Raw genomic sequence first — 13954 nt, forward strand, 5'->3', positions numbered from 1 at the left:
TCTTAATTCAGCACAATAAAGCCTGAAATCTACAGGATTCTCAAGATTCCAAGGTGGACATGGCAATTAAATATTAATTAACATTTATTCGTAGGTATTAAGCAGCTGAAATCAAATGAATGGGGGTATACCCCCACAAAGGGAGTTGAGGCAAGTCAAAAGGTTCACCTGCCCCAAGGACTTCCTCTCTGGCTTGTCACTACCCTTAATAGTCCCACCATTAGAGGAACTCACAAAAACACACATCCTGTGGCTAAAAGACACATGAACACTACCATTTTAATCACTTTTCAAGATAAATCTTTATTTCCAAAAAGTTCCTATCAAAATGCATATGTGAGTACATTAACATTTGAAAATGAATAACTGATTGGCACAGATATACTTCACCTTGAAAAGCACATGCTAAATCCATTTGTGAAGAAGAGGAAGTGTGGGAAAGCTTCAGAACATGGATGTTGATGAAGCCCTACTTCCTCATCCTAAGGGTTCTATGAGGACTCTTCCAACCTCCCCTCCTGTAAGAGCTGATTTATCTAATTGTCAGGAGAGGAAGAGTGGAATTAAAGTGTTAGATATATAGAACTATGGCCTAATATCCTGTCCTTTCTCAATGCTCATTGGCTATAAGCAGCATGTGGCTCTCCTGATAGTGGCTAAATGAGGGTCAATCCCAATCACCCCACCAGGGGAGCCCAGACAGGCCCAGAGGACAGGTGTTAAGGAGTCTCATTTTGTTTGGTCCAACTCTGCATCACCAAAGCTGTGATTTTAATCCTTATCTGGGGTCTGCCATCTGCTTCTCACTTGGTTCCAAATTCAGAGGTCAATATGTGAGAAATGCTCACAATAAAAACCAGGACACAGGACTTGAGCAGCAAAGCGAGGCATTTATTCACGAGTCTGCAGAGTTGGACGTACCCTCAGCCAGGAGAATGTGAGCACATAGACAAAGAAAACTGGTTTTATAGTAATGCAATTAGCTCCCCCTCCCTAAAGCGATTAGCTCCTCCACCCATCTCCTTCTCCCCTGTTTCTTCATTACTGGTTACTCCAGAGTTACAATCTAACATGATTATCTAAATGCCCCTATTGTGATTTGTAAATATGCTAATACTGTCAACTCCCTTCTCAGAGATCCTCTAATTACTTTTGCCCTTAAGACCCTCTAATTACATTTGCCCTTTGTTACTACAGATTTTCTACTGGTTTGGGAGTCACTATTTCCTACAAATAGGATTAAGACTTATGGGGCTCTTTAATGCCAATGAAACGGTCCCTGTGGGGTGCTACTGGGAAGGGAACAAGATCAGCTGAAAGGCTGTATGAGGATATTGAGTGTGAAGGAATAAGCTTGAAGCTACCTTCATGATCTGGGGCCAGCCCTGGATACACACTTACAGTTTTGTCTTTTCCAGCTTCCAGCAGAGCATTCAGGCAGCTGGTTGGGCTCAAAGTCCGCTCTAAGGTCAGTTTCTCAACCCAACTGATGGCAGCAGCTATGGATTGTTCCATCACAGGAGCAGCATTTTCCTGCCATTTAACAGGCTCTTGAGAAGTCCTGAAAGGAATTACATGGGGCTGTCATTGGGCAGTGGTCAACACAGCTTTAGCCCTCAGTCTTGCAGCTAGGAGCAGTAAGTCACTTAATGTCACCAGCACTGAAAGAAAGAAAAAGCAGCTCCCAGACCTCTGAAAGTCACCAACAAAACTATTGGTTTTGAGACAGGTTTCCAAAGCACCATTACCTTCCATCAACTGGATTTGGAAAAACAATGTTTACAGGAGAATAGAAAATTTCAAACATTATAAAGTAAATTAAAATTATAGAGGGAAGTTATTTTCATAAACAGGTTTATGTGTAACTGTCTTCTATTACTAGTAAATTTATAAGGATTCACGGCATTAATTTTGCAAATCAGCAACAATTTTATTACTCTAAAATTTTACTTCTAGTTCTTTTATTACATTGTTTTCATTGTTCCGAAAGATTCCCATTAGTGACCTTTGGGGATCAAAAACAGTCTTGTTCTGCCCTGGCCTGGTGGCTCAGTTGGATGGAGTGTTGCCACATGCACCAAAGGGTTGCAGGTTTGATCCCTGGTCCGGGCACATATGGGAGGTAATCAATTGATGTTTCTTTCTCTCTCTCCCTCCTCCCTTCCCCTCTCTCTAAATTCAATAAACATATCCTCAAATGAGGATTAAAATACATATTTAAAAAATGAAAACAGCCAACACAACAATAGCTGTCTGGTGTGAATGAATGAAAACTATATCTTTTTTTTTTTTTAATCAGACTAGCCTAAAATATATTTTTTGGTGTGCTGCAGAATTTTAATAATTAGTTTATATGTGCCCTGAGACAAAAACAATTGAAAATTGCTGGACTAAATGAATTGTGCTAAGTTATTTCTCAGAGCCCACCTCCAGAGACAGGCTGCCTCACATGCATGTCCCTCTAGGTAGAGAATCTGGCCAAGTGGCATATATACTATAGCATACATTTCCAGGAAAGCTAAAGCATTGCAGACTTAACCACGTAGTTCCTTCAATAATACATCTGCAACAGAAACAGGAACCTGGAATAGAATACACTTAGGCAGCACCCCCAAAGATGTCATCTATTGAGCTGAAAATAATTTATTTTTAAAAAGAAAAACTCAGGTAGATGCTCCCCTTCCAGATGTTTCTCGTCAGGGAGGTGCAGCCACTATTCCACATGGGAGATTGGCCCTGAAGTCTAAATCCTCTCAAATTCAAGAGTCTATAAATGATTGACTGGGAAAACTCCAAAATATGGGAAATTTCATAAAGCTAGGGGGTGAACTTATGGGGAGATCAACTTGAGTTGCAAGCTCACTTTGAAAACCAGTGAAATGTATGACAAGTTTGAATTCATTATCCAAGCTAAAATCTGAAATGATGAAGGCATTTTTATGGCCTTAAATATACATTTAATATAATTCATATTCTTATATGTTTTACCTTGCCTTGCATTGAAAAAAAAGTATGTTTCCAAATCTCTCCTATTTTGAAAACTAAGATGCTATGTGCAAAGCAGAGAAAAGTTTTCTAAGATTTATTCATTGTGGGTTCTCTGCTGGAATTAATTCTATATTCTAGGAAATTACAAAATAACAATCCCTCCATAGAGCTATGTTAGTTATGCTACTTAACTTTGAATAAAAGAAAATTACCTATGAAGTTTCACTGAAATATCCTGGTCCTTTGGGAAACTCACCATATGATATTAAACTTGGCTATGTGAGCCACCTGCTCCTGAAGGACCATTTTTAGAGCATCTTGGCACAGATTAAGCTCCTCCTCCCTCATGCCACCAAAATCCAGTACAATGGTGATGCACTGTTCCAAGATGACACCAAAAATCTGTCGGCTTCTGCTGGTGAGCCAGTCCATCCGCTGCTTAAAGCTCTCCACAGCTAGTGTTAAATGTTCCACCATCTGATAGATCAGTTCTGATTTGGCTGTCAGCTTAATGAAATAAAAGTAAAAAACAAAACAAAATAAAAGCACACGAGAATAAGTCATCTGAACCACAGTGCCAGGAACAACAGGGCCCACTGAGTCAAGGCCTCTGCCATCAAGAACTGTGCATTAATAACAATTTTGTAGATGATCCTCCAAACCCCACATAATCCAAAAGGAAGTGTTCTAGTCTTTCAACTGAAAACCCCTGGCTAATTTCCCACAGGAGAAAAGATGATTATGTGTTGTATTCAAAACACAGTATTCTTTAAAACAATCTATTTCTAGATCATATTTTATCTTTATAACTAGAGAATTATCTTTATCAGAAAATGTTCAGGGGAAATTTTAAGAAATTAAAGAGAAAAAAAGAGATAAGCAAAGGCAGATAGAAAAAAATAAGCCTCTAAAAAGTTTTCCTAACTACAACATACCAAAAATATTTCTGTAAATGCTTCTAAACATGCCTGCATATCTGCCTGGCTTCCTCTAGGGATGCTGCACCAGTGACTCATCGTCCTGCTCATGACCTTATCCTGTGTCCTCTGTCTCCCAGTCCAGGCTTCCCTGTAACTGGATCACTTGAGCACATATGGCTGCCACTAACACTTGTAGAGTCTGTCACTGAAAGGTGACAGAGGCTTGCGGGCAATTTCTTGTATACACAAATATATCATCGTTCAGATAGATCAGGCACAATTGTTCAAGGTCTTTCATGGTGTAGGGTAGTAGAAGATAGAAAAGGAATAAAAATAATTATACTCTATTCTGTGTAGAATCAACATTTTAAAAATCTGGTACTTTCTAAAAACTTTAAAAATCCTCAGCATACCCCCAAATACCTAAATTGTTAAGGAAAATTGTTTTCTGAGAACACTATGTAATTCCACATTTTCACACCTTGTTTCATGCTGTCCCCTCTGTGTTAAACTCCTTTCCATCCCCATACCCTTGGCAATCAAGCTTATTATTCCTCAAGCTCCAGCATCAAGGGAAGCAGTGTGAGACTCTCCGCGCAGGCCACTCCCAGATCTCAGCAGTGCATCCCCGTCCCTTATGGGAACTCCCACTTACGTTGTATGTGGTGCCATCTTCTGCTCTGCAGACCCGTGGAAACAGGTCGTCGGCATACCGGGAAGCCACAAGTCTCCCCAGAGAAGCCACATAATCTGCATTTTTATAAAAAACAACAATAAAAATGGTGTTATCAACGCTTCTTATCTTTATTTCAAAATGCTTTTCTCTGACATCATTCAAAGCATATCTCCAGTTATAACAGAACCCCTGGGCTGCTCCGACTGAAACAGAACCCAAGGGCTGTTTAGTTAGGGGCCCGATTGCCCGCCGCAAGAATTATAACTCTCAATATCAGAGTTTAGCGAAAAGAAAAAGAACTGTTTACTTGCACATAGTCCTGCCTCCCTCTCCCAGACCTGGCCAGTCTTATGAAGGTCAGAAACACCATTTCCCTACTTCCTAGGCACAGTTCAGCTTTACCAGAAGCTGTCAATCACTCAATTCTGATTGGGGAGGTCCTTTCTGTGCTGTGGTGCCCTCCAGCTCTCAATGCAGAACCACCTGGATTCTCAGCCTCCTTGTAAACTGCCTTCTTCCTGCAAACTGCATGGTGAGAACCTCTCCTTAAAGCAGCCTGGAGAGACCCGCTCCTCCAAGCCACATGGAGGGAGTGCGCAAGCTAAAACGTCCGTCCGCAGCTGCTTATATATCCCTGACTGCCTCTGCCGCAGTGGGTCTTGCATACGGTTCTGACCATTCACAGAACCCTACGCAGGCTCTGTAGGCTCCTTCTGTACCATCCCCCTCCCATCTTCCTGAGCCTTGGAAGTTTCAAAGCAGATCTTTGTGCAACAAAGTTTCCAGCCACTAGCCCCAGGCATGCAAAGGCATCCTGAAAGCTGCTTCCTTTTCTCTGTCTCCCAGCCGCAAACTCTGAGGTTTGTTTTTGGACTCCCCTATTTCTGTAACACAGTGACAGCAACGCTCTGTGATGCTTTGTATTCTGATCCAAATAATAAAGTATTTCTAGGTGCTATGATAAATCCAACTGTTTATGACATGGGTAATACTTTAATACATGAATGAATGAGGAAGAAAACAGGGTTTGCTTTAGTTTCCTGGTTCTTTTGTCCAGTATGATTAAGTCAGAGGTCAACAAGATAACATAGAAATTGTGTTTAATTTCTGAAAACTTTTATTCAGCACTTGGATTTGTTTTCAGAATTTTAAAAGTTAAACTTAGATATTGTCAACTGCTCTCTCAAATGGGGGTTCATGAATGGATGAGTGAATGAGGCAAGCAGGTAATAGATTCAGAATACACAGAATATCAAAAATCACAAGATTTTTCTCAAATTATGTGTTCAACCATTCAATATCTGTTGCACAAAACTATTTCACTCCTTCATGGAACAGAAGACTACAGAAAGGATTCAAGGACTAATTCTGACTTGGTAGGACAGAAGACGAGGCAAAGTTTCCCAGAGATGTTCTTATTGTGATGATTATGTTATTGTTGCTGTTGTTATTTAAGTCCCTAAAATGGAATAAAGAATGGTGGCACTCTTGGATCAAGTATGTCCATTCTCTACCTTTCTAGGGAGGCAGGATAACAGCCTACTTTGGAAAGGCAAAAAGTCCATGACTGAATTTTATAGTCTTGGCTTGGTCCCAAATCATCAGGGGTGATAAAACTTAAAAGACTTGAAGAGTTCAATGTTCCTAACAGTAAAGAGAAAAGAATGGGCTCTTGAATTACATCAGCAATAATGTCACTCATGTGGAAAAAAAAAAGGGGGCCACATACTAAACCTGACTGGCTCAGGGGAAGCCTGCATGGCAGCTTTACAAACTCAGAGAACAAAAATAACTACATAAGATGGTCTGTAATTAAAACTTCCTAACTAAAAGCCTAGGCCAGTATTTTCTCTGACAAAGGTCAATCTTTGCCTTAACTAAATCTGTCTACTATCTTTTTGCATCTCAGATAACAGAGATATATCCTTTTTTCCAGACCCCTCAGGGCACAATCTTCCATTAGAGCAGAGACCACAGAACCTCTCGTTATTGCCCAAATACCATCTCTATGTGCTACTGATAATGCTAACTATCCTATAGCCACCAATGTAAAAGAACTATGTGTCTCTCTGTTTAACCATTTTTCTAACCTCAGCAATTTCTCATTTTGCTTTTTTTCGCCTCCCTCATCTACCACCCCTTACCTCTCCTCCTTTAACTGTAATATATAAAATAAGCTGCAAACCTCACATTCTCTGCAGCAGTTTCTCAATCTGTTGACATTTTGCTTCCAGGAAACTGTTGTCAGTTTCACTCAAATAAACAAAAATTCTCTACAGGTTTGGACATTTCTTACACTGTTGATATTCAAATCTATCAAACTCTAAAATCTCCCTTTCCAAGAGTTCAACTTCTTAACTGACAGAGAGCAACTTAAAATCACCAGGAGCACTCTCTTTTCCTAAGGCATTATCTGGAATGAGGAGAGAGTACTGTTTTTGGGGGGGTTTTGGGCGATCTTTATGGGCACTTTATTCAGATGGTTGGCATCTGAGAAGACAGTGGGTTTGTATTCTAACAGAGTTTCTTAAATTCCATTATAAATGGGCACTTTTTATAAGAAGAAAAGTGTAGGTAAGGGGTTTGGAATTCAGGGAAAATATTAATTGGATAAAAGCTGCAGCATTCTTTCATCTGTGCCCTGGGGGTGGTCTTTGTATCCTGGGCCATCCTCACCCTGGAGCACAATGGCTCAGATACCATCTTCATTGCCTGCAGTCCTCCTGAGGCACAAAGGTAGAACTGCTTATGGTTTCTTGGAGTCAAGGTGGGTCATACCTCCAGTTCCTGAAACAACAGCTTTTTGCCTTCTCTGTCCAAAAGTAGGCAGCTTGTCTGGGGTGGGTAGACTCCTTTTCTTCAGAAGGTCATTTAGTGAATTGGCTCTGATATGTTCAACAAATGGCTTCTATCTTTAGATGTGCTCCTGTTGTAATTACTTCTCAGCCAGAAGAAAGGAAGAAGAAAGAAATCAAGGGCCAGCATATTCATTTAAAAGAGGTTGTACAGCCCTGGCTGGTGTGGCTCAGTGGATTGAGAGAGCACTGTTTTTTTAGGGTTGAAGGAGATGAGCCTACAGAAGACTCTATAAAGTGCAATTGTTAATTAAAATGGGAGGCACTCTGAGTTCTGCATCTAGCAATGGTGGATTTTATTGGCAAATCCTCATACAATAAAGAATATAAACTCTGGAAAAAAAATTAAAATAGCTACTAGAGTACAATCAAGAATAAGCAGGAACTGAAGTTGCGTTAATCCTTGAAAGAAGGGAATTGGTGAGATTTGCATTTATTTACCAGGAGAGACATAATTTGTAGTTTGAGTCCAACCAAGTTAACTATCTTCTAGAATAAGAATCAGCCTTCCACCTGTCAACTGACAAATGGATCAGCTGTGGTATATCAATACATTTCATCTCCTATATCATTTGGTCATAAAAAGGAAGAAACTATCAATTCATGCTACAACATTGATAAACCTTAAAAACGTTATGTTAAGTGAAAGATGCCAGTCAAAAAAAATCATATTATATGATTCCATGTATATGAACTATCCAAAACAAGCAAATCTATAGACATAAAGTGGATTGCTTTGGGGTAGGTTGGATAGCGAGGGTACACAGGGTTTCTTTCTGAGGTGATAAAAATGTTCTAAAGTTGACTGAGGTGACAGATGCCCACATCTATGAATATACTAAAAAAGATGCTGAATTGTACACTTTAAGTGGATGAATGGTATAGTGTGTGAATTACATCTCAATAAAGCTGTTAATTTAAGGAGAAATGATAATCAAAGTATTTTGAGACACAAAAATATCTGCAAAAATCTAAAACAATGGCACTCTTATTAAAACTTTTGTTTTGGAAAATATATTTTTCTTAAAATGTTATGTTAACATATAATGGGTTTGTTACTTCTAAATGAATTAATATTTTTTAGTTTTTAGTTTTGACTTTCTTTTTTTGAATTATATTTTATTAATTATGCTATTACAGTTGTCCTATTTTTCCCCATTGCCCCCCTCCACCCATCATCCCCTACTCCCTCAGGCAATCCCTAACTATTGTTCATATCCATGAGTCATGTGTATAAGTTCTTTGGCTAGTCCATTTCCTATACTGTACTTTACATTCCTATGGCTATTCTGCACCTACCTATTTGTACATCTTAATCCTCTCACCTCTTCTTCCATTCCTCACCCCTCCCTCCCATTGGGCAACCATCAAAATACTCTCTGTAACCATGATTCTGTCTCTCTCTTCTTCATATTTGCTTAGTTTGTTATTTAAATACAATTGTTGATATATATTTATTGTCATTTTATTGTTCATAGTTTTGATCTTTTTCTTTAACATTTCATATAATAATGACTTAGTGATGGTGCACTCCTTTAGTTTTTTCTTATCTGGGAAGTTTTTGATCTGGCCTTTGATTCTAAATGATATCTTTGCTGGACAGAGCAATCTTGGCTATAGGTTCCTGCGTTTCATGACTTTGAATATTTCTTGCCAGTATCTTCTAGCCTGCAAAGTTTCTTTTAAGAAGTCAGCTGACAGTCTTATGGGAACTCCCCTGTAGGTATCTTGTTAGGGACTCTCTGTGCTTCCTGGACTTGCATGTCTATTTCCTTCACCAAATTAGGGAAGTTTTCTTTCATTATTTTTTCTAATAGATTTCCAATTTCTTGCTCTTTTTCTTCTCCTTCGGGCACACCTATGATGCAAATGTTGGAATGCTTGAAGTTATCCCAGAGGCTTGTTACACTATCCTTGTTCTTTTGCATTTTTTTTCCTTTTCATTGTTCTGATTGGTTGTTTTTTGCTTCCCTATGTCCCAAATCATTGATTTCATTCTCAGCTTTATTCACTCTACAGTTGTTTTCCTGTAAATTGTTATTTCAACTAATGTAACCTTTCATTCTGACTTGGATCTCTTTTATGCTGTTGAGGTCCTCAGTAAGTTCCTTGAGCATCCTTATAACAAGTGTTTTGAACTCTGCATCTGATAGATTGCTTATCTCTGTTTTGTTTAGTCCTTTTTTTGGAGTTTTGATCTATTCTTTCATTTGCACGATGTTTCTTTGCCTCCTCATTTTGGCAGCCTTCCTATGTTTGTTTCTATGTATTAGGTAGAGCTTCTTTGACTCCCTGTCTTGGCGGTGTGGCCTAATGTACTAGGTGTCCTGTAGGGTCCAGTGGCACAGCCTCCCCTATCACCCAAGCTGGATACTCAAGGTGGGCTGAGTATACTGTTTTCTTGCAGTTGAGCCTTGATTGCTGTTGGCAGGTCAGTAAGAGGGATTTACCCAGGCCCATCAGCTGCAAGGACTGACTGTGACCACTGACCACCAACCTCTGCCCTTTGTGGAGTATCAGCTATGCAGGAGCAGGGTGGTGGTGCTCTAACGTGGTCTGTAGCTGTCCACTGGGTGTGCAGGCTCTGGGGTTTCTCAGGTAGTGCAGGCTAAGGTCAGCCCATACCTATATTCTGCCCAGGGCCACACTGCATGAGTTATAAAGCCATCTGAAGATAGGGCTGCTACTTGTGTTGGGCCTGGAATTTCCCAGAAGAGCTCATACTGTGATCCAAAGCTGGCTGCTGCTAGTGCAGGCCCTGGGGCCACTTAGCAAGAGGTACAGGGGCTAATGGCTCACTAAAGCTGGCTGTTGCTCATTTGAGAGAATTTATGATGTTGTGACGCATAAGCCAAGGCCATCCATTCATATGGAAAAGCCACTGTTGACAGATTGGGTGAGCCTTTAAGTTGTGTGGGACAGAACCTCAGAGGATCTCTAGGGTGGGGAAAACAATGTTAGCCAGGTTGTTGGAGTTTCAGGGAGAAGGGCTCAGAAAAGGGATAATGAGTAGGTAGACACAATTCACCTCCTTCCACAGCCATCAGGAGGATTACATCTACCTCAAAACAAAAAGCAACCAGAAACTACCAGAAAATAGAACTGCATGGAAGTACAACACACAAAGATATAAAGAAGTAATACCCATCCAGATGGGTAGAGTGGTGGAGACGGGAAGCCAGGGTGGAGAGGATACAGTATGGAGGTGGCAGTGGCAAGATAGTGGCTATGGCCAGCCATTGAATGAGCAGTCACTCATTATAAAAGCTGGGAGGGACACCTGGGAAGCAATCTTTGTCCCAGGCCAGACCACGCAGCTCATGGTTCCAGTGCAGGGAAAATAAAGCCTCATAGCTTCTGGCTGTGAAAGCTAGTGGGTGTTGGGTGTTGGGGTGGCAGAAGAAACTGCCTGTCTCTCAGGAGAGTCCACTCAGAGGGCCCACATGGTCCCAGAATGTACACAAACCCACCCACTCTGGGAACCACCAAAGGACAACAACTAGAGAGGCACCAGTTGCATACGGGAAGTGGGTGAAGTGACTGGAAATAGGAAGAGTGCTGAGCTAGAGGCACTGTTCACACTTAGAACCCTCCCTCATATATAGCGCCACAAGGTAATGAAATGGGTCATCTGGTACTGATGAATACTTAAGGCTCTGCCCCTTACAACATAATAGGTGCTACAGCTCTATCTAATACATAGAGGCAAGCACAGGAGCAGTCAAATTGAAGAGACAGAAAAGTAAGGCTCAAAAGAGGGAGCAGATCAAAGCTCCAGAGGCAGAACTAAGCGATGAGAAGACATCCAACTTAATAGATGCAGCAATCAAAACACTGGTGATAAATGGCAAATGCATAAGAGAAGAAGCAAAGGATAAGTGAAATTAAGAAAAATCCACATGAAACCAATGGTGAAGGGAAGAAAATCAGGGTTCAAATCAATAATTTAGAAAATAAAGAAGAAATAAACAGTCAACCAGCACAGAATGAATACACAAGAATTGAAAAAATAAAAATGAGGAGAGGCTTAAGATCCTCTGGGACATCTTTAAACATACCAACACCTGAATCATAAGGGTGCTAGGAAGAGAAGAGAAAGCAACAAATTGAAAACTTAGTTGAAAAAATAATGAAGGAAAACTTCCCTAATTTGGCAAAGGAAATAGTCATGCAAGTCCAGGAAGCATAACCGGCAGGAACAAAATAGACAGAGGGATGTTAAGAATAGTATAAGTAATGGAGAAGCCAAAGAACTCATATGCATGACCCATGGACATGAACTAAGGAGGGAATTGCTGGAGGAAAGTGGGGTACCAGGCAGAGGGGAGCAAAAGGAAAAAAACTGGGACAGTTGTAATAGCATAATCAATAAAATATACTTTAAAAAATGTTTAAGTAACCCAAAAGAAGAAAAAGTAAATAAATAGAAAACAGAAATCAAAAAATTAAGTGGTAGAGCCTAATGTAGCAATAATTACATTCAATGTAAGTGGTCTAAATACAACAATTAAAAGAGACAGGCAAATAGAGAAAGACAATTATCAAGTGATTTCACTCATATGTAGAATCCAATGAGCAAACAGAACTAACAAACTAAATAGAGACAGACTCATAGAGAACAGGCTAATAGCTCTAGGGGGGTTATGGGGTGGTGAAGGGACCGAGCAAAAAAGAAAAAAATAAGAAAAAGAATTCATCACAACAGTGTGGTGATGAGTTGGTTGTGGGCGGGGGAGGTTGGTGGAGGTGCAAGAGAGTATAAAGGAGATAAAGAGTACTGAAAAAAATATAATAAAGATAATGTAAACTAAATGAATTAATACAATTTAAAAATAAAAATGAATTGAAGATAATTAATTAATTAGACTGGCAAAGAGGATTTTTTAAATGACCCAACAATAGGGTATCTACAAGAAACTTGCTTCAAATATAATGATATATATAAGTTAAAAGTAAAAAGATAAGCATATAAGTATTAATAAAAAGAATGCAGGATTGACTGTAATAATATCGGAAAAGTAAACTACAGAGCAAAAAATATTACTAGGGACAGAGCAGAACATTATATAATTATCAAAGTGCCAAACCACCAGAAAGATATAGCAATCTTAAGTGTGTATGCACCAAACAACAAACTGCAAAATATATGAAGCAAAAATTGATGAACTTGAAGGAAAAACAGACAAATCCATAATAACAGTTGGAGATTTCAACACCACTCTCTCAACAATTGATAGAATAACTAAAAAGAAAATTAGCAAGGATACTCAACATCACCATCAATAAACACTATACATTTGTAGAAAACACTATACAACAGCAGAAGAATACATATTCTTTGTAAGTACCTACAGAATATGTACCAAGACAAACCATATCCATGGCTATAAAACAAACCTCAAAAAATTTAAAATAACTAAAACCAGAGTAATTCCCTGTTGACAATGGAAACAAACTAGAAACCAAGAAAATAACAGGAAAATCTCCAAACTCCTGGAATCTAAATAGCATGCTTTAAAAAAAAAAAAAAAAAAAATCCGTCAGTCAAAGAGGAAGTCTCCACAGAAACAAAAATACTTTAAACTGAATAAAAATGATAATACAGCAAAAAACAAATTTGAGGGGCACAGCTCAAACAGTGCCAAGAGGAAAATTTATAGCACTAAATGTTTACATGAGAAGAGATGAAAAGTCTTGAATCAACAAACTATGCTCCCACCTAAAAAAACTAGAAAAAGAAGAGCAAAACATATCTAAAGAAAATAGGAGGAAATAATAAAGATCAAAGTAGAAATCAATGAAATTGAATACAAAAATAAGAAAATAAATTAAACAAAAATTTGGTATTTTAATAAAATCAATAAAATCGACAAACCCTTAGTAAGATGGACAAAAATTAAAAAAAAGAGTAGGCATGAAGTACAGATATCAGGAATGAAATGGAATACAAAAGTAAAATATTAGACCTAAATCTAACTATATGAATTAATATACTAAATCTAGGGAACCAAATACTATAAGACAGGAATCATGAGACTGAGTTTAAAGAGGTAGTATTTAAATATAGAGACTGCAGATAGTTTGAGAGTAAAAGACTATAAACATGCACACCATGTAAAAACTAAGTATAACAAAGCTGTAGTTATTATGGTAACAAGAGACAAAGTAAATGTGAAAATAACAGCTGAGATAAAGATAGACATTTTAAAATTAATCAAAATTATTAAACTTTGTCAATTCATCAGAGAGATATGACAGTCCCAATCTGTATGCATTAAGAGCTTCAAACTAAACTGACAGAACTAAAGGGAGAGATGGACACCTCTACTAAACAAAAAAAATCACTAAAGATATAGAATATCTCTATCATAGTATCAACAACCCCAATTAACATTTACAAATATACATTAAAAAGTGCAGAATATACATTCTTTTCAAGTGTGTGTGAAATGTCCAAGAAATATGTTTGGCCGTAAAACAAATCTCGGTAAACTTTCAAATATTAAAATCTTATG

The 13954-nt window shown here is 38.6% G+C and overlaps 1 protein-coding gene across 1 annotated transcript in view; it reads right to left on the reverse strand.

The window, feature by feature from the left end:
* The window catches only part of VWA3B (von Willebrand factor A domain containing 3B), a 176973-nt gene that overhangs the window by 154369 nt on the left and 8650 nt on the right, over positions 1-13954 (reverse strand). The window contains exons 3-5 of the mRNA XM_090281768.1: positions 4564-4658; positions 3245-3495; positions 1402-1561 (exon numbers count right to left, since the gene is read on the reverse strand). Coding sequence (XP_090137894.1) covers positions 1402-1561; positions 3245-3495; positions 4564-4658 — 506 coding nt within the window. The remainder of the gene's footprint in view (positions 1-1401; positions 1562-3244; positions 3496-4563; positions 4659-13954) is intronic.

The sequence above is a fragment of the Furipterus horrens genome, unplaced genomic scaffold (genome assembly GCF_987537825.1).
Source record: "Furipterus horrens unplaced genomic scaffold, mFurHor1.1.pri manual_scaffold_6, whole genome shotgun sequence".
Lineage (NCBI taxonomy): Eukaryota > Metazoa > Chordata > Mammalia > Chiroptera > Furipteridae > Furipterus > Furipterus horrens.